At 40.4% G+C, this 27,033-nt stretch overlaps 1 protein-coding gene across 4 annotated transcripts in view; it reads left to right on the top strand.

Moving 5' to 3' along the window:
• The window catches only part of CREB5 (cAMP responsive element binding protein 5), a 415,375-nt gene that overhangs the window by 381,577 nt on the left and 6,765 nt on the right, over positions 1–27,033 (top strand). For 2 of the 4 annotated variants that reach the window (XM_054495795.2, XM_054495796.2), the window contains 3 exons: positions 12,189–12,512; positions 17,175–17,402; positions 25,994–26,102. In XM_054495795.2, coding sequence (XP_054351770.1) covers positions 12,189–12,512; positions 17,175–17,402; positions 25,994–26,102 — 661 coding nt within the window. Of the gene's footprint in view, positions 1–12,188; positions 12,513–17,171; positions 17,403–25,993; positions 26,103–26,683; positions 26,960–27,033 lie in introns of those variants that run through there. The other 2 variants (XM_063667427.1, XM_063667426.1) reach the window with 2 other exon arrangements.

The following is a 27,033-nucleotide window of genomic DNA, read 5'->3' as shown; positions in this document are numbered from 1 at the left end:
CTGTAATCCCAGCACCTTGGAAGGCTGAGGCAGGCTGATCACTTGAGGCCAGGAGTTCGAGACCAGCCTGGTCAACATGGTGAAATCTCATCTTTACTAAAAATACAAAAATTAGTTGGCATGGTTGCAAGTGCCTGTAATCCCAGCTACTTGGGAGGCTGAGGCATGAGACTTGCTTGAAACTGGGAGGTGGAGGTTGCAGTGAGCCAAGATCACACCACCGCATTCCAGCCTGGGTGACAGAGCAAGACTCTGTCTCAAAAAAAATTGCCAAATAATTAATAATTGTCATATCACATGGAAAAAAAAAAACAAAGCAAAACTAGAGAAAACTCTGAAACTAGAAGAAAGTATAGAATGCTCAATATTTTCTAATACCTGATTATTACTGAAATTTTAACAATGTAGTTGAGAACCAGTATGATTTGGATGCGTATCATCTCAGAAGGAAGTTGCTCCTCACTTTTTGGTTGGAAATGCTGTGCACTGTCACCTTCTTGGGCATAATTCAAAAGCTCTTCTTAAGCGTAACTTTCTAGACACACACACACACACACACGGCCAGATTCTTATTAGATTATGAATGACTCTTCTTTAAATTCCTTGAATGTAGACATGCAGGGAAAAGAAGAAAAGATTCCGTATTTTTTGTTCTGGCTTCCTTGAGCACAGCTTTCTTCTCCTTGGTGTGGTTTACCTGAAATACTGAAGATCATGCTCTTATCCGTGATGACTGGCCTTCATCCTGTGTCCCTCAGAGGCTTCTACAGGTGTGGTTCAGGGAGACCAGGCAGTGGACAAATGGCATCATGGATTCTCAGTAAGCTCAGAGCCCAGGGGCTATTTATAAATGTGCTGTTTGGGTGGTCAGGTGACTGCTGGGTTGAGTGTCATATGATCCAGACCACTCACAGGCAGACCTCCTCTTTAGCAGGATGGTAGAACTGTCACAGCAAGTTGATTTGGCTATTGGTCCGATGACTTTGGACCACTAATAGAAAGCCAAAGGAAGTAAGGCAGGTGCTTAAGAATCAGAGAGTATTGCAATCCCTCTCTCTCTCGCTTCCCCTAACCCCCACCGAATTCTCCTCCCTCTGACCACTCCTCTCATATCAGTGGTGAGTACTGCGAGCCCCCACACTTTGAGGTCTCAGGCAGGGGTGAGATTCAGAGGCAACAGATAGCAACGAGGACCCAAATACACCATCACTATTTTCCCAAGGAGAAAAAGCAGGACTGGACACCCACAGAGCACATTAGACAGCCTCAGATATGGATACCAAGGGACAAGACAATCTAAACTTCCATACAGTCAACTTACCCTATCATTAGAAAAACCAGGAGACTTCTTACTAGAAAAAGTTTGAGGCCCTGTTGGCCAGAACACCGAATGTCTACGACAGAGGCCCAATGATACACATCTTGCTATTTCCCAACAACTGGAGGGAAGCCAGATGACAGCTGTCTCGAGGGGTAGACATGTGTTGGGAGAAGTTTCCATCTCCAGTCCCCTGAGGGCTTTTTAGTCAAACTTCCAGATTCCAAAGTTTAGGCATCAGTTATTGAGCTGCCCTCTGGGAATGGAGCAAAGGACAGTGTCCATCAAGTGAGCTGAGCACAGCCGCCCTCCCAGGGGCTTGGGGGAGGATCTGCTAAAGAGCTGGGTGATGTGGCAGCAACTGGCTGTCCCACCCAAGCAGCACACTGCCAAATCCTGCACCTCCTGCAGCACGCACTGCAAAGGGACTGTTGTCACGATGGTCACCAAGCACATACCCAAGGACTGCTGTGCATTGAAAAGGTGCCATTTATGTAGCTAGAGTTGCTCTCTGTCCATCTTGCTTGAGATTTGGGGACGTGTAGCATTGAAGAGAAATCACTATTCATTGCACCCCTTTTTGCCAAATAATTAGGTCACTCACTCAGGAATGGCCCTGTGATACACATGTGGAGTAAAGTTTGCTGTGGGAACTTGAACTCTGAATTTCCTGACTTCTGTGCAATTAAAATCCCAAAGTTAATGCTGCATTAGCATGGATTTTCCATGGTGGGTTATAAATGCAAAGTTCTATGTTTCATATGTATTTTTCTAACATATGTTACTGCCTGTGTTTCTGATTAAAAGTTCATCCAAAATAAAATAACAAGGGATTACTTTTTTCCAATAGAACTTTCTTCTTCTATAAAAGCTGGAAATAAGCCCTCACCTAAAGTTACCCAGGTTTGCAGGTGCTGAGACTTTAGAGGTGAGTAGTGTTTGTTAGCAAGACAAAGGGCATTATTCTCCCTGCAGTCACCACCAGAAAGCGTTGTTTCTGTAAAGAAAATTACAGGCCACTGCTTCAAAGACATTACATGGTTAGGCACTACTACTGGAGACTTTCAGGCAGCAGGCAGGCTGGCAATCAACAAATATTTATTCTACGTCCATTGTGCATTTAGTGACTTTAAAATTCCCAGAGAAACTAGCATATAATATTTTCTAGGGCCAGATTAGTACCTGAGGTCATGCCATAATGCTTAAGGAACTCGGCAGCCGGAAAGGAACAGGGGATCTATAATATCTCACCTGAGTATGGGGACATTGATGGAATAAGAAAATCAGACCCCCAAAAAGGCTTTTTAAAGCTGAACTTGTCAGGGCATTTCTTCCCTTTAGATCTCCTTTAAGAGACACCCAGCCTTCATTCCCTACATGTGCATACCTGCACACAAACACACACACACACACACACACATATACACACACATACACACACATACTCTGTCACCACCACCACAGTCTCTGCCCAGAAATTGAACCCAACTAAATGGATCAATTCATCAGATTTTGTTAAAAAACTAATGAACACTTTTTAGAAATCATCAAACGTGCCAAGATGTGTATATAGGGATGTTCATCCCAGTGTTACAGAGGAAAAATAAAAACAGCATGCCTGCCCATCAATTCAGAATTGGGATACTCCCCTAGAGAAAAATCTAACACTATTAGATATGATATTTAGATCTCTGGTGGGGGCAGGCAGGTGAGGGACCTGGACTTGTATGGCTCACATCATGGCCCTGTGGAGAATAGGACTCTCACTCTCTTGAGTTCTCTAATTTAGTTTTATTGATACAGCTGAAAAATCACATCAGCTGTTTTGATGTGTGCATTGCATAATGATGCTTTACGAAGTCAAAATCCCCACACCCTTCTGTTATATATATGTTAGCCCCAAGCTATATCTCCTCTAAGCTGCTTTGGATGGTAGATGCTTTTTGTTTTGTTTTTCTTAACCAAGCATAAGATGTTATACTGATTCCTGTTAAATTTCTCATTAGACAAGATCTTCACGGATACTGATTCTTCACCTGATGTGTTAAACACTCTCGACTAGCTTTGTATTATACACAGTTGATGGCTGTGGCTTCTGCATTTTCTCTTTGGTTCTAAGCCAGCTGGTAGATAATAGAATTGTAAGAAAAGGAGAGTACCAGTATCTGGCAGAGGAGCCAAATTCTCTGAGACAAATACTAAAAGCCTGGCATTGACTTTAGTCATTCTAGGGCAAATATCTTTTTGGTCTTCATTGTTTCATAATACAGTGTTTCGCATAAGGTGACGTCATAATGAACATTAGTAAGTCTCAGATGAAGTCAAGAGTTCTCTATCAGCCAACTGTTGGAAGAAAAGAGATTCTTCTTTTGCTTTCTTTTTTAAAATATTGTTTAAATTGAGGTAGAATCCACATAAAATAAAATTAACTGTTCTTTTTTTTTTTTTTTTTTTTTTTTTTGAGATGGTGTCTTGCTCTGTTGCCCAGGCTGGAGTGCAGTGGCATGATCTCGGCTCACTGCAACCTCCACCTCCCGGAATTCAAGCAATTCTCCTGCCTCAGCCTCCCAAGTAGCTGGAATTATGGGCGCTTGCCGCCACATTCCGCTAATTTTTGTATTTTTAGTAGAGATGGGGTTTCACTATGTTGACCAGCTAGTCTCAACCTCCTGACCTCAAGTGATCTGCCTGCCTTTACCTCCCAAACTGCTGGGGTTACAGGCGTGAGGCACTGCACTCAGCCCAAACTAACCATTTTAAGGTGTGCATTTTAGTGCCATTTAGTACATTCGACGTGTTGTGCAACTATCATCTTTGTCTAGTTCCAAAATATTTTCATTATCTCAAAAGGAAACCCTGGAACCATTAAGCAGTGACTTAATCCTCACCTCAGCCTCCAGCAATAAGTAATCTGGGTTTTCTGTCTCTATGATTTAAGTATTTCTAGATATTTTATGTAAATGTAATCATACAAAACGTGACCTTTTGTGTCTGGCTTGTTTCATTTAGCATAATGCTTTTGGGATTCAACTATGTTGTAGGATATGTCCGTGTTTCATTCCTTTGTATGGACAAATAATATTCCATTGTGCTTTATTTTTCATCAAAAGCTGATATTAACTTCACCCCTACCCACCCACTCCTTATCCACAAGACAACTCTTCTCAGTTCCATCAACTCTGCTGTATATCTTTATGGTTTACACAGATTCTCATCTCATTATGTACCCCCATTTCACAGAAGAGGAATTTGAAGCTTAAGGTGATCACCCAAGGTCCTGGAGCCAGGCTTTAAAACCAAGACTTCTCACTCTAAGTCTTCTGTTGTTTTTCTGAAGTTCTCTGCAATGATAACTTTTCTTTCTTTGTTTTAGACATCCACCCAACTCATTTCTCCAATAGTAAACCTCAACTTGGATCCTTTCTCTGATGAAATAGGGAGTGAAGAATCATGCCTTCCTTTGTTAGGTAGATGAAGGCACATGGCGCTAAGTGGTTTACTTCTCTAAGGACCTAGAGCTGCCTTATAATAGAGCTAAGACTAGCTCTGGCTCTCAGGATAGCAGTTTCTTCTGAAAGTTGCTAAAATGCACAGCGTCTTAAAATGCTCACCCTCCTGCTAAATTATAAAAGACAGCCACTGAGTCCAAGAGATGCAGGGAAGTGGTATCTGAAATAAAATAATTCTATAAATGTGCGTTCATTAATTTCTTCATTCAGCAAGAATAAATTAAAGGCTCACTCTTACAGAGCTGTAATTAATATATGATTTAGATATTAATATGGAAAAGGCTGGCAGGGAAATTGCTAAAATTTGTCTCTGGGGTTTGTTTGGCTTTTTAGACATCAAAGTGCAATGTATCACCTAGCACTTAGTCTGATCAAGCACCAAATTCTTTTTCTTGCTTACATTAGATCTGCTGAAGTTCTACTTTTCTGAAATACCATCCTTACTCATGAGCTAGGGTGGTACTTCATCCTGTGATAGTCCGTACATCATTTTCCAATGGACTAGAGTATTGATTTCTAATACAACTCCTTTGTGTTATTTACTAATTATATCCTTTCTAATATCTTCAGTTAGTAAGTATGAATGATGTAATGTGACAAGTAATAGAAATATTTATTTTTCTAGGTCTTATGGAATCCTTTTCCTCCTGGGTAATATTTCCTTCCAACCTGGTGGACTTATTTGAAGTTTTATTAGCAAACCAAAATCTAAATCAGAATCCTTCAATTGTGGAACCATCAAAGCTGAGTTACCTTATGAAAGTTTTAAAAGGAACAGATTTTATTCCAAGTGATTAAGCCAAGTATGATCTTAGTTAATCCCATGCACAGCACGGAACTGTTGTTTTTCTGTCTATCGCCACATCTCCAAGTTTGAAAGCATTTGGGGATCTAAGCTGGCCATTTATAGTTGTTAAATTCAGTGGATAAATATCAATTTGGGCTTTTTTAGTAATTCAGAAAGAATTTCAGAAATGTTTGATACCTAGAGGAAGTCGGTAATCATTGCTATTAAAAGCAATGAAGTGAAGGCTTCATGCAGTGAAGGCTTTTGGTCTCAAACCACTGACTGGACCATTCAGAAGCCTGTGTTGACTGCTTTTGTGGATCAACTGTGTTTGGAAAGTGAAAGAAAAAAAAAAGGAGAAATTACAGTAATGCTTTGGAGAGGCCACAGAGGACAATTATTTTGTATTTGGAAGGAAATATGAAACCAGATTTTGTCATATTTGTATGCAGAGATCTTCTTACTTCTGTGGTCAACCCAGAAACACTACATTTTGATATTTTCACATTTCTTTTCTGGAGCAAAAACCAACAGCCATTTATAATTAAAACCTTTCTGGAAAGAATACAACCTTCCTCACTTTCACTCAATTGAATTTCAATTAACGTTTAATAATTCGGCTCGGCTTTCAGAGTCTATAAAGCATAAGCAGTCAGCCTTGTTGAAGATGGAGAAGCGATGTTTTCACAGTTGCACAAATGTTTCTAATTGGCATGAGCCACTTGCTAATGGGAGATAAATTGCCCGGGGTGGGTGTGGGTGGGTGTGCTGCGTGTGTGCACACTCACGCAGGCACACAAGCATGCATGCTTGTGGCGGTAATGATGTGTGGGTGTACCTAGGCTTCACTCGACATGCCAATGATGCAAACTTGAGCTAAAAGGGAAATTAAAGAAGGACCAGGGCTGGGCCATGACAGCAGCGGCCACACTGGGATGGGAGGAGGCGAATAGTTGGTTCCTTACCAAGAACCCGGCAGCAGGCCCACCCTCCCATCGCGGACAGTGGACAGGAGCTTAGAAAATACATGGACCAAATGAAAATGATTCCTTTTGACTGAAACTAGCTGTGCATCAGGCTTCTCGCCACCTCTCCTAATTTTCTCTCATATAAATGAACATGGTAGAAGATGACAGAAAGTCGACAAGAATCATTTTTCTTTCTTTCTTGCAGTCATGTCAGTAATAGCCCTGGGTTTTATAGCTGAAAAATATGTTTATTTGCTCATTAATTTTCCTCTCTCTCCCTTGCCTTTTCTTGGCATTAGGTGGAATGTTATTTAAAACAAGACACAGTTCAGCTTCAAAAAGAAAAATCATTCTGCAAAATACAGCTTAGACCCATTTACTGGTCATTTATCATCCCCAAGAGAGTGGAGTAGAAATTTCTATATTTGGGAGATTTAAATGATTTACAGTGCAACTGCAACTCTTGTTGGCACCAGGATCCAGGGATGCAGTAGGTTCCTTAGGACTTCGAAGAGTGTCCCAAACTGTTTTGAAATGACATGGAGAATATTCAATGTGGCATATGCAGAGCAGCTTGATAATCATTTATCTTCACTGCATTCCTTCAAATATGACACAGGCTGCTGCTCAGAGGGTAGACTCAACCCAAAGGCCTGTCATTTTCTGAGGGGTGATCAAAAGTCTTCATCTCCACATCTAAGTGTGTATTTCTTCTCTCTGGTGTTTTAAAAAGCTTGGTTTATGCATCTTCCATTTCCTTCTAATAGTGGGCAAATAACAATGTGCCTATTATGGTACCTGGCACATAGCTGAAGCCCAATAAACATTTGTTGAGTAAATAAATAGTTAAGTAGAATGTTAAAAGCATTGCTAGCATTATTGTCTTGGCCTTAACAGTGCAAGAATAGACTTGAGGCAATCAAGTAATTTCCCTTAACAGTATAAGCTAATTATTTGAGAGATGAAGATCTGGTGCATCGTATTTATTTGTCAGGTTCCATTTGCTCCTAATTAAAGGTGGAAAAGTTGTTTGTAGCTTTGAAGGGATGGCACAACGACCCACTCCTACATAGATTTTTTATTTTCCTTGCCACATTTTCAAGGAAAATACATCAAGATAAAATTAACAGGCATTCCTCTTACTTACTTCTGTTTTCTTTTCTCTGTTACTGTTTTCTAGAGGGCAGGCAGGATGTGGAGCAGGAAACTGTTTTGACTGTACTTTTATAGCCCCTCTGCCTATATGGCTTCTGTAGTTGATTCTGCTAACCTTGGTTGACTAATAAAATCATCCTCCCACATAAATACCAGCTACAGTGATCCCAGATTAAAATGCTGCATTTATCATAAGCCTCAGAAAGTTTAATTCATTCATTCCTTCATTCATTCCACAAATATGAATTCAGTGTATCATATGTATCAGGCTCTGTGCTAAAGCTGTGTATTTAACACTGAGCAAACTCTAACATGGTTTCTGCTCTAAGCTTACAATCTGAGATGGTTGATGAATATTAATTAAATAATCATACTAAAATTATATCGCTACAAACTAAACTATTTTTTAAAAGAAATATGGTTCTACTAGGACCATATAACAGGAACCGATTTACACTTGGAGACCAGGGAGAAGTTTACTAAGGAGAAGGCTGGACTGAAGAAAGGGAATGTCTGAAGAACATCTGAAGAAAGGGAAAGAGCGTCCTAGGCAAGAAGATTGTGAAACGCGAAGGCCCCATGTCTGGAGGGTGCATGATGCGCCCTCCAGAAACTGAAAGTTGGCCAGTGTGGCTGGGTGGGAAGAGAAATGGCTGACGGGAAGGCAGGCCCATGCCCTGCAGGGACCACAGCTAGGCCATATTAAGGGCTTGGACCTTCATCTCCTGAGCATTAGACAGACTTACAAGGGTTAAAGCCAAGGGTGAGGAAGTAGAGGCAGGGAGAAGGGATACAGGGCCCTTATCATGTCTGTATTTTGGAGTAGGGGAACTGTAAGTATCAATTCTTCACAAATACAACAAGGGAGATGAAGATGCTGAGCCCTAGACAATCCTTTCTTTGCTGCAGATGAAGTTCCTGGAAATTCTTTACCATCCACTCTCCCTTCCACTAAATTTCAGAAAGAGTGCATCCAGGTCCCTAGCTGTGTGCTGAATAACACTTGCATGTAGCCATGGCTGGACCATTCAGCAATGACATCTCCTCTTGTCAGCTCTTCTTGCCCCTTCTTGCTCTTTCTGCTTTTCCTTTTGATGATGGGGAGGTGGCAGAACAGTTCATTTCTCTTTTTGACAAAGTGTGAATGGCATGGCTTGTGGCACCTTCTCTCCTGGTTTAGAGAACAAGCTTTGGAGGTAGAGTGGCTTTGCCTCTCCTTTAGCCTTACAGGGTTGTTCTGAGGATTAGGTAGCTTGATACTTGTAAAACATATAGAACAAGGACTGGCACATAGCATGTACTTAGTTAATGCTAGCCATTATTATTACCTATTTTTGCAGATATAGAAAGCTGTCAAAGATATATTGCTGAAGGGACAAAAAGCAAGATACAAAACTACGTATTAAAAGAGCTTGCTTTTGTGCAAAGCAAATGTCTGAGGATATGTGGTGGTTACATCTGAGGAACAGGACTGGGGTTTAGGGGAGAAGGCTAGGCAAGTGGCTTTTACTTTTTCATCCAGTATTTTTGTAGCAATTGATTTTTTATTATAAAAAGTATACTTTTATAGTAATGAAATTACAAGGAATAGTTTAGAAAGTCCATACTTTCCATCATGTCATTTTTTTAAAAAGGCATGATGATTTCAACATAACCTCTTTTCATATTTTTTCATCCTTAAATTCGGAAGTATCATCCAAAAAGTTTTCCTGGGGGTAAAGAAACATGTATCTAAAACCCAGCAATTCCCCAGATTTTCATTTCTTTGCTGTGCCATAGTCAAATAAAAGTTTTTAAAATTACATGCTATTTTAATTCCACAGTTACAAAATTATTCTAGTTATTCTTTCATCTCTCCATATACATATATAGAGTTGTCTGGAATGCTGTTCACCCACCAGATATAAACAACGCATTTGGCTTCATTGTTGCTGACTTCATTGCACAGCATTGCTTAAATTTTTATAATAAGCATTTTTATAAAAACAATGAAATCATTGCTCAAAATTGGAGATGAGAAGTGTTAGTTCACTTTTCTGTTTAGAAGTAAACATGGCCAGGTGTAGTGGCTCACGCCTGTAATCCCAGCTCTTTGGGAGGCCAAGGCAGGTGGATCACGAGGTCAAAAGATGGAGACCATCACAGCCAACATGGTGAAACCCTGTCTCTACTAAAAATACAAAAATTAGCTGGTCACGGTGGCACATGCCTGTAGTCCCAGCTACTTGGGAGGCTGAGGCAGGAGAATCGCTTGAACCCGGGAGGCCGAGGTTGCAGTGAGATCTCGCCACTGCACTCCAGCCTGGCAACAGAGCAAGACTCCATCTTAAAAAAAAAAAAAAAAAAAAAAAAGGAGGAAACACAATACCCAGCATCTAATCTTTCCCAGACATTTAGGATGCTGAACTTCTTCAGGATTATGAAGGTCAGTAACTTGTGCAGTATCTGTTGCTCATGAAAGAGGTGAGAAGTAGACTATGTGGCTACTGAATCAGGATGACGAAAATATTTTAAATGATGATCGCATATTAACATACAGTCTACCATCCTTTCCTCTTGTTTTTTTTTTTTATTTTTTTTCTCAGCAGGTAGAGGCTCTTTATGTTTAATTAAGGATTTTGATTAATTGAATTGGTATTTTTCAATAGCGTATGTAACTGGTTGAGAATCATTAATATTGTACAATATTAGAGCATGGTAACTTTGATCATCATTTAAATACAACTGTTTCCTTGCCCAGCAATTATACACCACTATCATGAATCAGATAAGAACTCAAATCTGGAAACAACTTTTAGTCCCCTGGTAAATACTTCATGAAGCCAATGGGAGCTTGCCAAATAGACAATCATCTCTGCATAAGATATATTTCCAACGGAGTAACTGCATTATACAGTCCTTAGCACATTATGCCCCTCGGGATATGATGATAATTGACTGTGTCACAGAAGAAACAATTTTGAAGAAACTGGGACTAAGCTGATTATCAACTGAATCTTTAGAACAGGGTTAGCAAATGATGGCCCAAGGGCCAAATCTGGCCCGCTGCCTAATTTTGTCCAGTGTATGAGCTAAGAATGGTTTTTACGTTTTAAGTGACTGGGGAAAAAAATCAAAAGTAGAATAACACTTCATGACATGTAAAAATTATATGAAATTCAGATTTCCTGTCCCTGAAGTTGTGTCAGAACATAGCAGATTCATTCATTTACACATTGTCTGCAGCTGCTTTTGCACCACAGTATCAGAGTTGAGTAGTTGTGACAGAGAAGATAAGAGAAGAAAATATTGACTATCTGACTCTTTATAGAAAAAGTTTGCTGACTCCTCCTTTAGACTCAGGTACAAGTTATTTGTGTGTATGTCTGCTTATGAATGGATGATGCTTTTGTGTTAGAAATATATCTGGCTGGTTGATGTGGCCATCAAAGGAGGTGCAATACTTCATATTCTTCTATTTTCCTCACTCCCTTCTCAAAGTCAAAAGAAAGCTATTGAGTGAGAAAAATTAAGAGTATTGGAAGGGACCATAAGAAAAATCTTGGTACAGAAAAGACCTACACATTACCTCCGAAGCTTGTAAATTACTAACTCTAATTTTAAGCCCTAAAATCAGATTAGTTCTCTACTTTTTAAAATTTGAAATTATTTATTCTCTGTGTCTGAGAAATATTTTGAGAGGCAAGAGCATTTGTTCTTGTGACTCTTACAAAATACAGTGGCTGGCCAGGCCCGGTGGCTCACGCCTGTAATCCCAGCACTTTAGGAGGCCGAGGCAGATGGATCACGAGATCAGGAGTTCAAGACCAGCCTGGCCAAGATGATGAAACCCCATCTCTACTAAAAATACAAAAATTAGCTGGGCATGGTGGCAGGTGCCTGTAATCCCAGCTACTCAGAAGGCTGAGGCAGAGAATTGCTTGAAGCTGGGAGGTGGAGGTTGCAGTGAGCCGAGATCACACCACTGCACTCCGGCCTGAGTGACAGAGCGAGACTCCATCTCAAAAAAAAAAAAAAAATTAATTAAAAAACAAAATACAGTGGCACACCAGATGGAGGCTCTTTGTTCAGTGGTATCACCCTATTGAATGGTGCTCTTTGGTGTATCCTTGCATTCAGTTGTAGATACGATATAATGCATGATTGGATAATAGGAAATACCTTTTAGTAGAATGTGTAATTCTTGATAGGATATCCTGCCCATTGGTTTTGACAGTTGAATTAACCTATTTGGCTGACATTGACCCTCCTACTGACCACGATATATAAGAAAATATGAAATTAATATAAAAGCAATCTTGTACTGGTAGCAAGATAGCTACTGGTAGGAAACATTAACAATAGCATCATAAAATATAGAATTGAAAATGTGAGTCATTTTGCTTTTAAATCTCTATCATGTACATGACTGACTTCAGTTGTTCTCTCCCCTCCCTTTTGTTCTGTTTCAGAGGTTGAAGGCTGCATTGACTCACCACCCTGCTGCCATGTCAAATGGGAACATGAACACCATGGGACACATGATGGAGATGATGGGCTCCCGGCAGGACCAGACGCCACACCATCACATGCACTCGCACCCGCATCAGCACCAGACACTGCCACCCCATCACCCTTACCCACACCAGCACCAGCACCCAGCGCACCATCCTCACCCTCAACCCCATCACCAGCAGAACCATCCACATCACCACTCCCATTCCCACCTTCATGCACACCCAGCACATCACCAGACCTCGCCACATCCGCCCCTGCACACCGGCAACCAAGCACAGGTAGACCTTTTCCGTGATCTCCTTCCCCTTCTTATTCTCCTTCTTAACAGTGCAAGCTCTAATGCTGGGGTCATTTGCAGCAATCTTGTTTGACAAGCCCAGGTGTTCTATCTCACATTCTAGGGAGCTCTGTTTATCTCGTAGGAGGCAAGCCTTACCCATAAGACCCTACCAGATCATAATTTCTATAAATAAAATACTAAATAATATCAGGTCTACTCTCTAAGGGCAAGTATAAACTTTAAGTTCTCCAAAATCTGTTTTTGCAGTGTGTCAGAAAGTTAGCCCCTCTCAAAAGTAATATGAATTGATGGATTAGGAAGAACTTAAGCTTGTGAAGAAAGATGTGAATTAAGAATGAGAAAAACGAGTTAATTCTAACCCTGGTTCTAGCTGCTATGTTTTAAAACATCATAGAGACTCAATTTTGTCACCTGTAAAAATGGAAGTTAAATACAACAGGAAATCTTCTGAGTAACAGTGAATGTTAAAAATCTAAAGAGTACCAATTCAAGGCAGACAAAGAAGCTCCATCATGGATGCTACGGCGTAAGGTGCTGTGTAAATGGTGAAGAGAGGTGACTCATCCCCCTGAATGAGAAATGCGTTGGAGGGAACAGAAAGAGAGCCAAGTTCTGTAGATGATCAGACCAAGAGAAAGGCCAAATCCCAGTGGGGGAGAGTCACCAGGAGTGGCTGCAAAGAAAGCCAGCATTTAGACAAAACTGAAAGAGGGTTGGGGGACCAGGCAGACATTATGTCACCCACAGTCAAGAAGAGAGGCGAGTCCTGTACTGGAGTGAGTTTTAGTAAGTGGATGAAGGGCATGTCCAGGAGCATGGCTGGGCCTAGACACTTTGGATCCTCAAGCAGAATGACCTTCATCCATACCCTCCACCCAGTCCACGCTGCCAGCTTCCAACCAGCTGGATTAGAAGGGTGTCGGAAGCATGGAACGGCCAAATAACACTTATTCACTGACTCCTCTGTCATCTGCTTCTGGAGACGAGACCTTATACCAGGCAGCTTTTTGAACTCTTGAGCCCCCCTCCATTAACATGCACCAAACCTGGACAGCCATCCACAGAATGGGTCAGGCACAAGCAACTCTCTAAGCTATTCATTAGATAAACTGTCTTTTGCAAGGTTCTTAGAGGTGTTCTACATTGTGAATAAGAATTGAGCATTAGAATGAGATAACCTTAATTTTTTTCCTGCCTTCCTCACTGTGTGATTGTGAACAGAAACAATTAACCTCTCTAACCCTCAGTTTTCCCATCTGTAAAATGGGGCTGAGTAATAGTAGACTAAACTCCTAGGCTCTTATGAGTATTAAATAAGAGAGTCTCTGTAAAGCCCTTGACACAGTGTTCAAAATATGTTATTCCAAACCAAAATAATAGAAGTTTAGCCAATTGAATAGCAATCAAACACTATCCAGAGAAACTTTTTAGTCACATTTTTAGTCAAATGCCATACTAGAACATGTATTTAGAAAGAAAAAAAAAAACTACAAAGTCAATGATGGGCAAACTGATTCACATTTGTACTTAGTTTATAAGGAAACGAGAACATCAAGGTTTGGTTGCCTTTGTGGGCAAGTTATTTCACAGAGCAAGTTATAAAACAATTCTTTGAATATGAAAGCCATTCACTAGCTAATTACCAATTAGCCAATTGCCCTCTGTTTCAAGTCAGTAAGTGGCCAATAGTATATGCAATTAGTTAATTGCCATTATAATTAGCTTCATGAACAGTTGCTTTTTTTAATTGTATACTAAAAAGAAAGAGCCCAGGTTGGTCTTGCTAAAATTTGAACCAGATCATTTAGGCAGTATCCCAAAATACCACTCTTAAATTGTATTAACTTGGCTGAGTACTGAGATCTTTGCCATTTTGCTTAATTGTATGATTATCTGAAAGTAGGAATAGAGTCCTTTGAACTCTGAGATTCTAAGATGATTTGGAATACAATCTGCCTTTTTGAAATTATAATTTATTACTTTTGATCAAAATTTTCAGAGCATCTATGCCAAGACAATTCTGCTTTAAAAATAAAATTACAAGCAACAATAATTACCAGGTATACAAATTCTGGTTTTAGGGTTGTATTTGCATTTTCTTCTGGCTTCTTGTGCTCCTCCTGCAGGTAAGGACGTGATTGTAGAGTGCTGGTTTCAAGGAATTTCTCTTAACCAATCCTGAACCTACATTACACCTGAAACCACGTCACTTATGCCTTTGGGTGAAGGCACAGGAAAAGTATCATGGGTTACAGGTTGATTAAACTTAGGGTAGGAGGATACAGAATTGAAAGATAAGTCCCTGCAATGGAGATTAAAAAACAATTTTTTCCTATTTGAGGGTTTTGTCTGGGGCTGGCAATAAGAGATTATAATTCACAAAAGGAAACAGTTAAAGGCAAAAATATCTGAGCAGTTAGCACATTCCCTCTTTGCAGTAGTTAGCTCGGGAATTAGCATCTGAAATGACAAGTGCTAAGCCTGTGCCAATAACAAGGATGACGTCTTCACTAGCAATTCTGATGAGTAAGACCTTAGACAGTTAATTTATTTTGTTATTCCTCTATAATCGGGAGGAAAAGAGTCACCAACAACCAGTTCTAGAAAATGTCTTTGCTGGCCTGGTGTGGTGGCTCACGCCTGTAATCTCAGCACTTTGGGAGGCCGAGTCTGGTGGATCATGAGGTCAAGAGTTCAAGACCTGCCTGGCCAAGATGGTGAAACCGCATCTCTACTAAAAAACTACAAAAATTAGCCAAGCATGGCGGCAGGCACCTGTAATCCCAGCTACTTGGGAGGCTGAGGCAGGAGAATCGCTTGAACCCGTGCAGCAGAGGTTGCAGTGAACCGAAATCACGCCACTGCACTCTAGCCTGGGCGACAGACTGGGCGACAGAGAGAGACTCCGTCTCAAGAAAAAAAGAAAACGTCTTTGCTTTGCATAAAATTACTAAGATGCAGTTCAACCTCAACCCTGGGCCTGATTCTTTTACAGTTAGTCATAGACAGTTTGATAGAGTTTTGGATTAAAATATATCACCATCAGTCAACTGATGTCAACCAGTAGCCATTATTAGTGCAATTACAGTCATTCTGATTGATTTCAATCATAGTGCTGGAATGTGGTAGAAAAGATTGTTGGGCTTCATTTTTAAAACTTTTGGCCTGTTATTTCTGCAGGTTAAATGTCTCTTGTAAAACAACTTTATAGGTATTACCGTCATAAACCTGAGTGACTGAGAAATGGGAGAGGAAAAAAAAAAAAACACCTTTTATTGAGAATGAAGAAGGAGGAAGGAGTGAAGTGCATGAGGGAAAGCATTAGGTGTCCAGACATATAAAGAGTCAGTCGTAGAAATTTCACAAGGTGCTGTGTGTCTGCCTTATGAATAGAAATAAAGCTCTATGTGTGGGGGTCTCCAAGCCTTAGATGTGGCTGAGTCCCACACAGACCTTGCAAGGACTCTATAAGCATAGTAAAACTTTTTAATAAAGTGCTTTGCCACTCTTAGGATTTCCTTCTAATGTAACTGTATGGTAATGCACAAGCAACTCTCACTATCTCACACACACAGAATGTGACAGGGCTCAGTGCTGCTTCAGCCATCAATTTAATGCTTTCAAAGGCCCAGCTTCCCAATCACCTAGAAAGCTCTCCTGGATCTCCTTTCACCCTGGTGAGCGCTCTGAGGGGCAGGCAGGCCCGGCTGGAGTGTGCAGATCCAGCTAGTCCTCTGCATTAAGAAGGGTGAAATAGTCAAAATAGGATTTCATCTGCTTTCCTGGCTTCATGGGCTTCTTTTCATAGGAGTCACAGTGGCAACGATGTCCCAGAGGTGTGTTAGGAACACAATTTTACCGCTATTAGAATGAAAGGAGCCCACAACCTGCTCAGAGGTTTTCTGCAGATGACAGATGAGTCATCCATATTGTGATAATAACCCTGACCTTTCTGTTTTCACCCTGTAGCCATACATTGGCTATTTTAAAGTTGTTCATTTGTTTTTGTTTTTGTTTTTTTTTTAGAGACAAGGTCTTGCTCTGTTGCCCAGGCTGGAGTGCAGTGGCATGATCATAGCTCATGGCAACCTCAACCTCCTGGGCTCAAGCAAGCCTCCCACCTCAGCCTCCTAAGTAGCTAGGACTACAGGCATGTGCCACCACGCCTGGCTAATTTTTCCTTTTTTTTTTTTTTGTAGAGACAGGGTCTTGCTATGTTACCTAGGCTGGTCACAAACTCCTGGCCTCAAGTGATCCTCCCACCACACCTGGCCCTTACTTTTAAGTTTTTAAATACACCATCAGTAAAACATTTTTAATAGTTGAAGGAGAAAAATAAATGTTTCCTCTACCATGATTCGGCCAAATGCCTGTCAGGGAAAAATCCATCTGACTACATCTTTTCACGAGTCATTCCTGTATCTTGCCAACACATCATAGAATATAGGTCAGTGATGCTTTTTCTTTTCTCTCATGAGTGTGATTTCATCATCTGTTTCATTCATAGGAGGCAAGTCTCATATGCTGACTGAAGCGATAGACTTTCTGTGCTTTGCTTTTTAACATCAGCTTGAGTTTCTTCCCTTACCTAACATGTCCTTCCCTATCCCCATCACCTCCTCCCTCTCTGTCCCAGCAGGTTTCACCAGCAACACAACAGATGCAGCCAACCCAGACAATACAGCCACCCCAGCCCACAGGGGGGCGCCGGCGAAGGGTGGTAGATGAGGATCCGGACGAGAGGCGGCGGAAATTTCTGGAACGGAACCGGGCAGCTGCCACCCGCTGCAGACAGAAGAGGAAGGTCTGGGTGATGTCATTGGAAAAGAAAGCAGAAGAACTCACCCAGACAAACATGCAGCTTCAGGTGCAGCCCACGGTGTCTTTCCCTGGGACTCAAAGGCCCTCTGCTCCACGGGCATTTCCGGCCCTGACAGGCACTTGTTGACCTAAGCAGTGATACCACACACTTAGTCCACAGAGGAGCCACGGCCCCACTCCTGGAGCTTTATTAATTCCGGGACACTCTACAAAACAAAATTAACCATTCAGTTTTCAATCAATTTGCCCACAAAGCTCTGAGAAGGGGGGACCTACCCCCCTAAGTTGTAGGGCTGGGAAAACAGGCTTTAATCCAACAGAGATCCAAACCGTGGTTCAGCAATTACTTGCTAGGCTTAACTCTCTGGCTCTCAGTTTCTTCCTCTATAGAATGGGAATAATAACTTTATAGAGTTGTTACGTTAGGAGCAATAAACAAACTAATGTCTCCAAAGCAGTTGCCCAGTGCCTGGCCCATAATAAACCTTCAACTGAAAAGGAGCTTTTCATTATATTCACTAGGTTGAGGGGGTTGCCTTGGCTTATACTTGATTATCTCTATTTTTGTTTCATGGAAGAAGGAAAGGTTGATGGTCATTATGTAGCTCTGAAAGAAAAGGCATGTTTTCATCTCATTTGCCAACTCACCAAGATTTGAATCTTGCTTAATTTTTGCTTTTTATGAATGGCTTAAGTGGGGAAGATTTTATAATGAGGCCCAGAAGTGTCTGGGAGTGTCTAAGAGGAAAGGAAGAAACTCTAGTACCCAGGCTTCTCCAATAGACTTTATAGATTACAATGATGCAGTTCAGAGCATTTGTTCTAATGTTAAAAATATGTTCACTATTTATCAGCAGAAAAAAAAAAGGCAAGTAAACAGACATGTATGCAACCCACAGTCCAGGGATAGCATTAAGAGTTGTGGATTATACTCCAGTGCTTCCAGAAGCTGAGAGAATGACCAAAGAGAGTGCGGCAGGGAGGAAATTACCCTACATAGGGAGACTGCATTTTAAGAGTTCATGGGGTCCGGGCACAGTGGCCCACACCTATAATCCCAGCACTGTGGGAGGCTGATCACTCTGGGAGGTGGCTGGATCACTTGAGGTCAGGAGTTTGAGACCAGCCTGGCCAAGGTGCAGAAACCCCGTCTCTACTAAAAATACAAAAAAAAATTGCCGGTGTGGTGGTGCATTCCTGTAGTCCCAGCTACTCAGGAGGCTGAAGCAGGAGAATGGCTTGAATGCAGGAGGGAGAGGCTGTAGTGAGTGAGCCAAGATCACACCACTGTACTCCAGCCTGGGCAACAGGGTGAGACTCTCTCAAAAAAAAAAATAAATAAATAAATAAAATAAAAAGAGTTAATGACTAGGCATTGGTAGGTCACTTTTATCTTCTTCCCACACCTAGTTCTCTGTGCATCCTTAGAAAGGAACAGTTAGGGTGCCAAACCCCAAAGCCTTTGCATATTCAGTTTCATTAAATGGAGATGTCTTGGGGCTTCCAGTGTACAAATTGAAAGTATATAAGGAAAGCATGTGTTGTATGAGGCCTGAATTTCATAATTTATGGATGTTCATTTTTCCCCCTAAGTGTGTCATTCTTTTTGTGATAGACATGATGAGAAAGAAACTGGGAAACATATAGCGGATGTGAGGAAAATAAGATAATGATTCCCCCACTAACTTGTATGCTGCGGGAAAATTGGGACTGTATCTTACTACTCCCTCCACCCACTATCTATCTATCTGCTGTTTATAGTGTAGTGTCTACACTCAGTAACTTATTTGTTGAATAAATGAATGGGTTCCCCTGTTTATAGTATAGTGTCTACACTCAGTAACCATTTGTTAAATAAATGAATGAATTCCTCATTGCTGGAGTGTCTAAGAATTGGCTGCTTGACCACTTGGCAAGGATGTGATTGCAGGGAGTCAAGGCACCAGAGAAATGGCTGGACTCAACCACCTTTAAAGCCACTTGTAGAATCTGACAGGCACAGTAGTATCTGAAAAACTTTTAGGTAGAATGTGGTAAAGCATTTTTCTTTTTTGAGACCTTTTTTGAGACCTCCCGAGGTGCACACCACCATGCCTAGATAATTTTTTTTTTTTCTCTAGAGACAAGGTCTTATTATGTTGACCAGGCTGGTCTCAAACTCCCAGGCTCAAGCAACCCTCCCACCTCGGCCTCCAAAAGTGTTGGGATTATAGGTGTGAGACACTACACCAACCAAGCATTTTTAATATTAATAATCATATTTTAATTTTGATGTGTATTGAAAAATGTAATTAGAAGATCAAATCTGCAGTTTCAAAGATATTAGTAAGAAGGCTAAATCACTCAAAATTGAGTTAATTTGCACAAACATGTTAAGTAAATAAAAGTTCTTGTATATGTGAACCTAGTAAATATTACCGCAGTGGTTCTGCAATAACTGAAGTGGGGGAAACCCCAGGAATTTGCCACCATTTCTGAGGTCTGCAGAAGGATGATGCAAACATGTAGGTTTTCTCAATCTTGGCCCTATTGACTTTCGGACTTGATCATGCTTTGTTGTGCCCTGTGCATTGCAGGCTATTTAGCAGCATCCTTGGCCTTTACCCACTATATGTCAGGAGCACATCTCCCAACTACGACAACCAAAGAGTCTCCAGACATTGCCAACTGTCCTCTGGTGGTGGTTGGGAAGGGAGGTTGGGTGGCAAAATCAGCATTAGTTGTGAACCACTGCTTAGATGAAGGAGCCAAAAATAGCCAGCTGGCACATATCAGCTGCCAAGGCTTTAAATCAGTTTTAGCTAAAATGAGTCCTTGCAGAATTCCTTCAGGGTATTGACTATGATCCTAATGCATGCAAACATGGAGGGATCATAGCAGAGAGCCAGGAAAGTGAAGATGTCCACTGACTTTGAGGCCAGAGGTGTTCGTGACTTGGCATATGCGTATTTACGATTGCTTTTACAAAACATACAAGGTAAATTTACCCTTTGCTAGACCCTAATGCACTGATTTTTTTCACATTTCTTTAGAGCCAAATGGCTAAGGAAAAAAAGAAACTAGAACTCTAGCTCCCAACACCAGAAAAAAAAAAAATCCTACTGAGTTCATGTAACAGGCACCAATATCTTTTGGTAGTTAAAACAGTACCCAAAAAAGGGACAGTCTCTGAACAGACTAAATTGTTGATATTTTCCAACCACTGCTTTGCCTTGGAGGGACAGAAGCCACAAGCGCCCAGTGTTCTCTGTGAAGCTGAGTGTCCTGCATCAGGCCCTGGGATGCTGGAGAGGATGCTGCAGATTCCGCTACCTTTGAATGACCCTTTCCCTCTCACTGGACCTTTGTCAAAAGAAAAAGGTGTCTCTCTTGAGGCTGGACCAGTGAGCCAAATTTTAAGTAAACAGAAATGGAAGGTGCTAGGCAAACAAACTCCAGCCAAATAGAATATCCAAGGTCTGGATGGCCAGCTGCCACTTTTGAGTTGTTTTCCAGCATAGAACCCTCTAGTTACGCTGCAGCATTTCAGATTGGAAAAACCAGACCTAAGAAAACAAAATCAAACTCCCAGACTTCATTTCCCAGTCTCACAACACATCTCTGCCCAAGAGGTCAAAAAAGGTATAGGAATTGGGGAAAATATTAGAAACCACCTAATCTGACATTTTATGGAGAAAGAAACTGAGGTTAGGGAAATGGGGGGTCGTCCCTAATGTCACACAATGAGTAGGTGGCAGAATGAGGACTCAGGGAAGTCTCCTGTTGACCTAACTCACTTCTTTGTGATCTTCTATTTTAGAAACTCCGTAAGCCAAAGAAATCCATGTTCTTTTTTCTGATACTAAGTGACTAAGATCAGCTCTAAATTCATCGACTGCTGATGTGGTACTCAGTAGAATGTCTGTGTTCAGTAGAGGATATGGAAATCATCTGGTCACCCATGGAAATAATTGCTTTTCTTTCTTAGTGCAAAGACACATGGTCTAAGTTGCTGCTGAAATTTTGGACACATGAGCCCAGGTCTGGGACTTGGCAAGCAAATAGGCCAGATGGGAACTGTTGCTTGACAAATTGAAAGTTCTTTGTTTCAGAGTGAACCAAACCTGGTCTCAGCTAATCTACCAAAACAAAAAAGCTGGGGGAGGGTATATTGTAGAGCCCATTTTGATAATTATTTTTTTGGCACAAACTACTGCTTATACCAAAAAGCATTGTGGATTTATCATATAAATAATGACATCCCCAAAGCTGAACACTGCAAATGTAGCTATTAGGGACTTGTTGGAGTGCTTGCTTAAAGTATGTTTTTGTAGTATTGAATATCTCTGTGGAGTGCTGCTTCATCCCAAGGCAAACTATGGGTTTAAAAATAGATCAGTCCAACTGGATCTTACAGTCACTAAACAGCTAACTGCTTTAGAGGAGCAAACTCAAATTCGTTTAAAAAAATGAAAAAATGAAGAGTTGATTTCCACCAGACAATCAATACATATTATTAATACCTTGTATTTACAAAGTACTTTTATATTAAGACCTAAAACTCTGATTATAACCTACGTAGGGGAATACAAAATGGTGATTTTCCTCAATTTATAAAGCAAGGTAATTCAGAGTAAGAAAATGCCTCCAGAAGGCCTGGTTTTTATTTCCCTACTAGACTTCCAGGCCACATTTGATTTCTTTTATGCATTTTGAAACATTTGCTATCTGGTTGTTCTCTTCCAAAATGAATTCAAGGTGATTCCACTTATGTTCCCTTGAAAAGGGTTTTTACTTAAAATATAGTCTAGTATTTGTGCATTTGCTACACTAATCAGTCTTTCACTATGGAATCTTTAAGATGATTATGCATGTGCACAGCACACAATTCATTCTTCTTTCTCTAGGATAGTGATTCTTGACCTTTCTTAAGCCAAAGGCCCCTTATGAAATATAATGAAGGCTCCATAGACGCTCTCTCAGTAATATGGACACATAAATGGACATAGAAAATTTTGCTCTAAAATGAAACTATAAATGTTGCTTTGAAATCTGCCCTACTAAGATTTGGAAGCATAAGAGGTGCTAGAACTGGCTCTCTTATGAAAGATAAGACCTGAATTATAAGCATATTTGAGCATATTGAAAGTAGCTAAGTAATGAATAAAAGTCAAGATTGAATCTTTCATTAGATAATTGGGTAATTTGCTTTCTCAATAGAAGGTGACACAGAATTGCTTGTAGAATAAAAAAAAAATTCTTTCTAGAAGGAACTTAGAGAAGTAGTTCAACCATCGTGTTTTATAGTTGGTTGGCATGGCAGCTTGGGAGCTCAAACCCTATTATTCTCAACTCTCAGGTGAGAGTTCGTTTTCCTACTGGACGCTGCCCCATGAATTTCTATGGCTTATATGGTTATTAGGCCTTTATTTAGTCCTTGCAGCATCGTAGTTATGTGTATATGGTATAAACAAGAAGCTGATTGCCCTTCTCTACTGAGGACATTAATTGGTGTTCATTTTCCCACAATAACATGGCTAATTATTAACATGTTACATTAAGAAATATGTCCTGCCAGGCACAGTGGCTCATGCCTGTAATCCCAGCACTTGGGAAGGCTGAGGCTGGAGAATCACTTGAGGCCAGGAGTTCAAGAGCAGCCTGGGCAAAATAGCTACACCCCATCTTTGCAAAACATTTTTTAAAATTAGGTGGGCATTGTGGCACATGTCTGTAGTCCCTGCTACTCAGAAGGCTGAGGTGGGAGGATTGCTTGAGCCCGGGAGGTAGAGGCTGCAGTGAACCATGATGGTGCCACTGTAGTCCAGCCTGGACAACATAGCAAGACCTTGTCTCTATAACAATAAAAAAGAAAAAAAGAATATGTTCATATTCACATATATCTTTAAATGATGGTCAGTTGTCTCAATATTCTCAGGGTGCTGCATTTTTACAGATCCTCACAACACTCAGGCCTTTGGTCTCTGTACTTACAACATATTGCTTTATTAATAAAGTGTTTTGCTGTTCATAGACTAAATGCCAGCAAAGTCATATACTTTGTATGGGGTTTTGGTGATAGGCCAGGGCACCACATGTGCTGACTAGTGCTCTTTTTATAGTAAAACAGCCTTATGAAAGCAAAAATTTATTGTGAAACTGTTTGGGGCATGCCAAATATCATAGGCAGTTAGTTCTTTGCTAACTGTAGAAACCCAGAGAATAGAATTGAGTGTTTTCTTAGGGAAGGGGCAATGGACACTTTGTGCCTGGGAGATCGAATGCTGCCAAGAAAGGGTTTCATTGCCCAGGACATAGTCGGGGAAGAAATGGAGACTAAATTCAACCTCTCCAAGATGGCCACAGGCAGGGGTATTTTTTTCTTCCAAAAGTATAAGAAAGCAAGAGAACCCAGTTTTGTTTTTAATACTTTTCTTGTTTGTTGTTTTCTAGGTAGAAAAGTGTGGATTCACTAGAAATTGGAACTTGATTCCATTTTCTAAGATCCATTGTCTACATTATCTGCAGCTGAGAGCTTCTATTCAGGGGGCAAGGTGTCTAGCAGTTTCGATTTCAGAAAAGTGTTATTTCTGTAGTCTAAATGCAAATAATATGACATTTCCTTCTGAAGCAAATACACACACACACACACACACACACACACACATAAACACATCTCTGTTTCCTTTCTTGGTTTTTGTTTGGTTGTTTTTTTTTTAACCAGAGATTGCCTTCATATGATGGTCTAGAAGTGACTTTCTTTTATATGTGCTATTTTGAGCAGAAGGAGAACTGAGAAAAAGAAGGAAGGCCATCTGAATTTAGATAGGTGTAAAGTCAAAGAGGAAGAAGTTAGTGTTTAAGGCTAAAATAAATTGTCCTGTAAGTTATCCCACTGACCCTGGAATTGACAGGGTCACTTTTGGTTCCCACAGAGCCCCTTATCAATCACATTCATTTGGAGTTGGGAGGTACAATTTGCCTTCTTGTATGTTCTGAGATGTAAGAGCAATTTTCTTGTTTGATTAAGTGATTTATTCATCATTAAGGCTAATTTCCCAAATAGTCATTTTTATTTTGTAAAAATAAAGTTTGGAAGAGAAAGGGAATGAGATGAGATTTGTAGATGAGATTTGTATTATTTTGTTATTGTTTTATTATTTTTATTTTGTTATTAATATTACTCAATATATGGTTGCTTATAATTTATTTCACAAAGAAATTTAGAAATGGGAGATATTCCTTAAAACGGATTTCAATTTTTTTTAGAGTAACTTCTAGAATCCCAAACATACTTTCCTAGGTGATAAATACATGGCTGAAAAGCCAAGTTCATATTGAAAGTGTAGGTCCAACTTAATGACAGCAATGTTAATCGTCCTTTTCTGTGTGCATGCATTTTTTAAGTCTCCTACATGTGAAGTATAATGCCTGGCAGCCACAAATAAACCTTGACCAAAGAGAGGATATTATTGATCACAATTTTTAAATGGCTTATTCAAGGTAGCACTACATTTACAGTTCACTTTTATCAAGTGGAAGCATCTCGGAGCCGCCATCTATTTTATGTTTATATTTGTAGACAATGGGTGCCAAGTTCATTATTCTACAAAGCTATGAGCATGCCTTTGTGAATTACTATTAACAGATAAAGTAGAGATCTGAGGCACTTACATGAGTAAATAAGAAGAAAACCCCACACCATCCACAATATCCTGATATTGAGGGGGGAAACAGTATTTTATAGACCGAAATTGACCAAATAATCAATGAACTCAATCAAATTAATTCAATCATGGCCCAAAACTTCATTGCCTCTTGCCACCCTGAGCTGGCATCATCCACCTGCAGCTGACCAACATGTGTACTGTGTGCTTCCATGCCTCCTGCTCAGTGGGCATCAGGCAGGTGGATGTGCTCTGCTCAACAGTATCCCATGAACAGTAATTGAGTAGGAGATGGTGGGGAGAGCTGGGATTCATGACTGAAGGTCAATTAATTTTCAGATATTCTTTTTAGATTGAGCAACACAGACTTCTTTTGGAAAATCTGATGGTAGATGAGTCAGCTTATTCTGATTGCATTTCAGGTGGAAGCCACAAATCCTACCACATAATTCTGCCCAATGCGTGCCTCATATTCACATTCTCAATTGGATGTCAACCTGAGCTTGTGAAGGTTACCATAGTTAAATGTATTAAGTGCTTAGTATGTGCTGGGTATTGTTCTAACTGTTTCCCATCTATTACTGTATTTAATCCTCACAGTAACACAAATAATGTTGTACTCTTCTTATCCCCATCTTATAACGAGGTTGCTGGAGCTCAGCTGGGTTATGTAATCTACCTAGGGTCACGCAGTCAGTGTGGAGTAAGGATTCTCACCTGGCTTCAGTTCCCATCACCTAAGGGTGTGGTCTAGCCTTTTAATAAGGTTCAGCTCTTGAGTTAAAACCTAATCTCTTCAGAAAGCCCCTAGGAAATGTGAGGGCCAAATTAAAGGTAAGCTACAAACTTTCAGGCGAACCACACTAAATAATATTCTCAATGTCATTTAGACATAACGGAAGAGTTTGCCAGTTTTGTTGTTGAAAGTGCACAGGGCTTTGGGTTTGTATCCTCTGGTCTTCTCAACATGGTTTTAATACATCTCTTTTAGAATGAAGTGTCTATGTTGAAAAATGAGGTGGCCCAGCTGAAACAGTTGTTGTTAACACATAAAGACTGCCCAATAACAGCCATGCAGAAAGAATCACAAGGATATCTAAGTAAGTCACCGACTTTTTCACTTTTCTTTAGTGTCCAATATTTTTTGCCACTAAGTTTTCACTGAATTTGATTGAAAGAGCAAAAGTAAAGTACAGATTGTACTTCCAGGCAGATATACAAGAATTCTTGAGTGGCTTCCAGACTATTCTTCCAAGGGGATCCCTTTTTCCTGACCCCTGTGCAACACCATGCCCACCACCTCCTGATAATTTCTGGCTACTCCTTCCCTGGCATTTCAAAGTATCAGAAAAAATACCAAATTCCAGTTTTGCAGCCAGTAAGAAAAGAGCCAGCTGAAGCCCAAGTACCAGTGGCCTAGCAGTCTCCTTCAGAAATCTGTGGGCTGGGAACCAGGCCTTGGGTGAATCATATCCAGTGCCTCCAAAAACACTGCATGTTACTCACTGGGCTAAAAAGCTAGTGACTGGCCTCAGTTTACCAATACATAAAATGATCCCTTCCTTCAGACTCCCGTTTCTGCATCTGGAATGCCAGTTGGTTAAATGATAATTGAGTAGGGATGGTGGGAGGAGCAGGGATTCATGGCTGAAGGTCAATTTATTTTCAAATAATTTTTTAGATTGAGCAACACAGATTCTCCCACCACATGTGAGTATTTTTCCACATTTGATATATGGATGGCTATTTAAAAAGACAAGATGGGGAAGTTCACATATCCACGACTGAAACACATCAAATCATTTTACTGATATAGAAAGCATGGCTTTGCTCATAGATGTAAACTGAAAAGGCATAGCATTGTGACAACAGTTGAAAATAAAGTTTTGAAATTAACTTTCAGAAGAAAATGTGTGAAACTTCTATTTCAAGTAAATATCTAGTACCGTTTCTCTGAGGAGTCCACAAGTCCATACAAAAAAGACCTATATTGGTGTGTGTATGTGTGTGTGTTGTCTTTTTTTTCTCCCT

The sequence above is a fragment of the Pongo pygmaeus genome, chromosome 6 (genome assembly GCF_028885625.2).
Source record: "Pongo pygmaeus isolate AG05252 chromosome 6, NHGRI_mPonPyg2-v2.0_pri, whole genome shotgun sequence".
NCBI classification, from domain to species: Eukaryota; Metazoa; Chordata; class Mammalia; order Primates; family Hominidae; genus Pongo; species Pongo pygmaeus.
The sequence above is the reverse complement of the archived record's forward strand: the minus strand, read 5'-3'. Positions and strand labels throughout refer to the sequence as shown.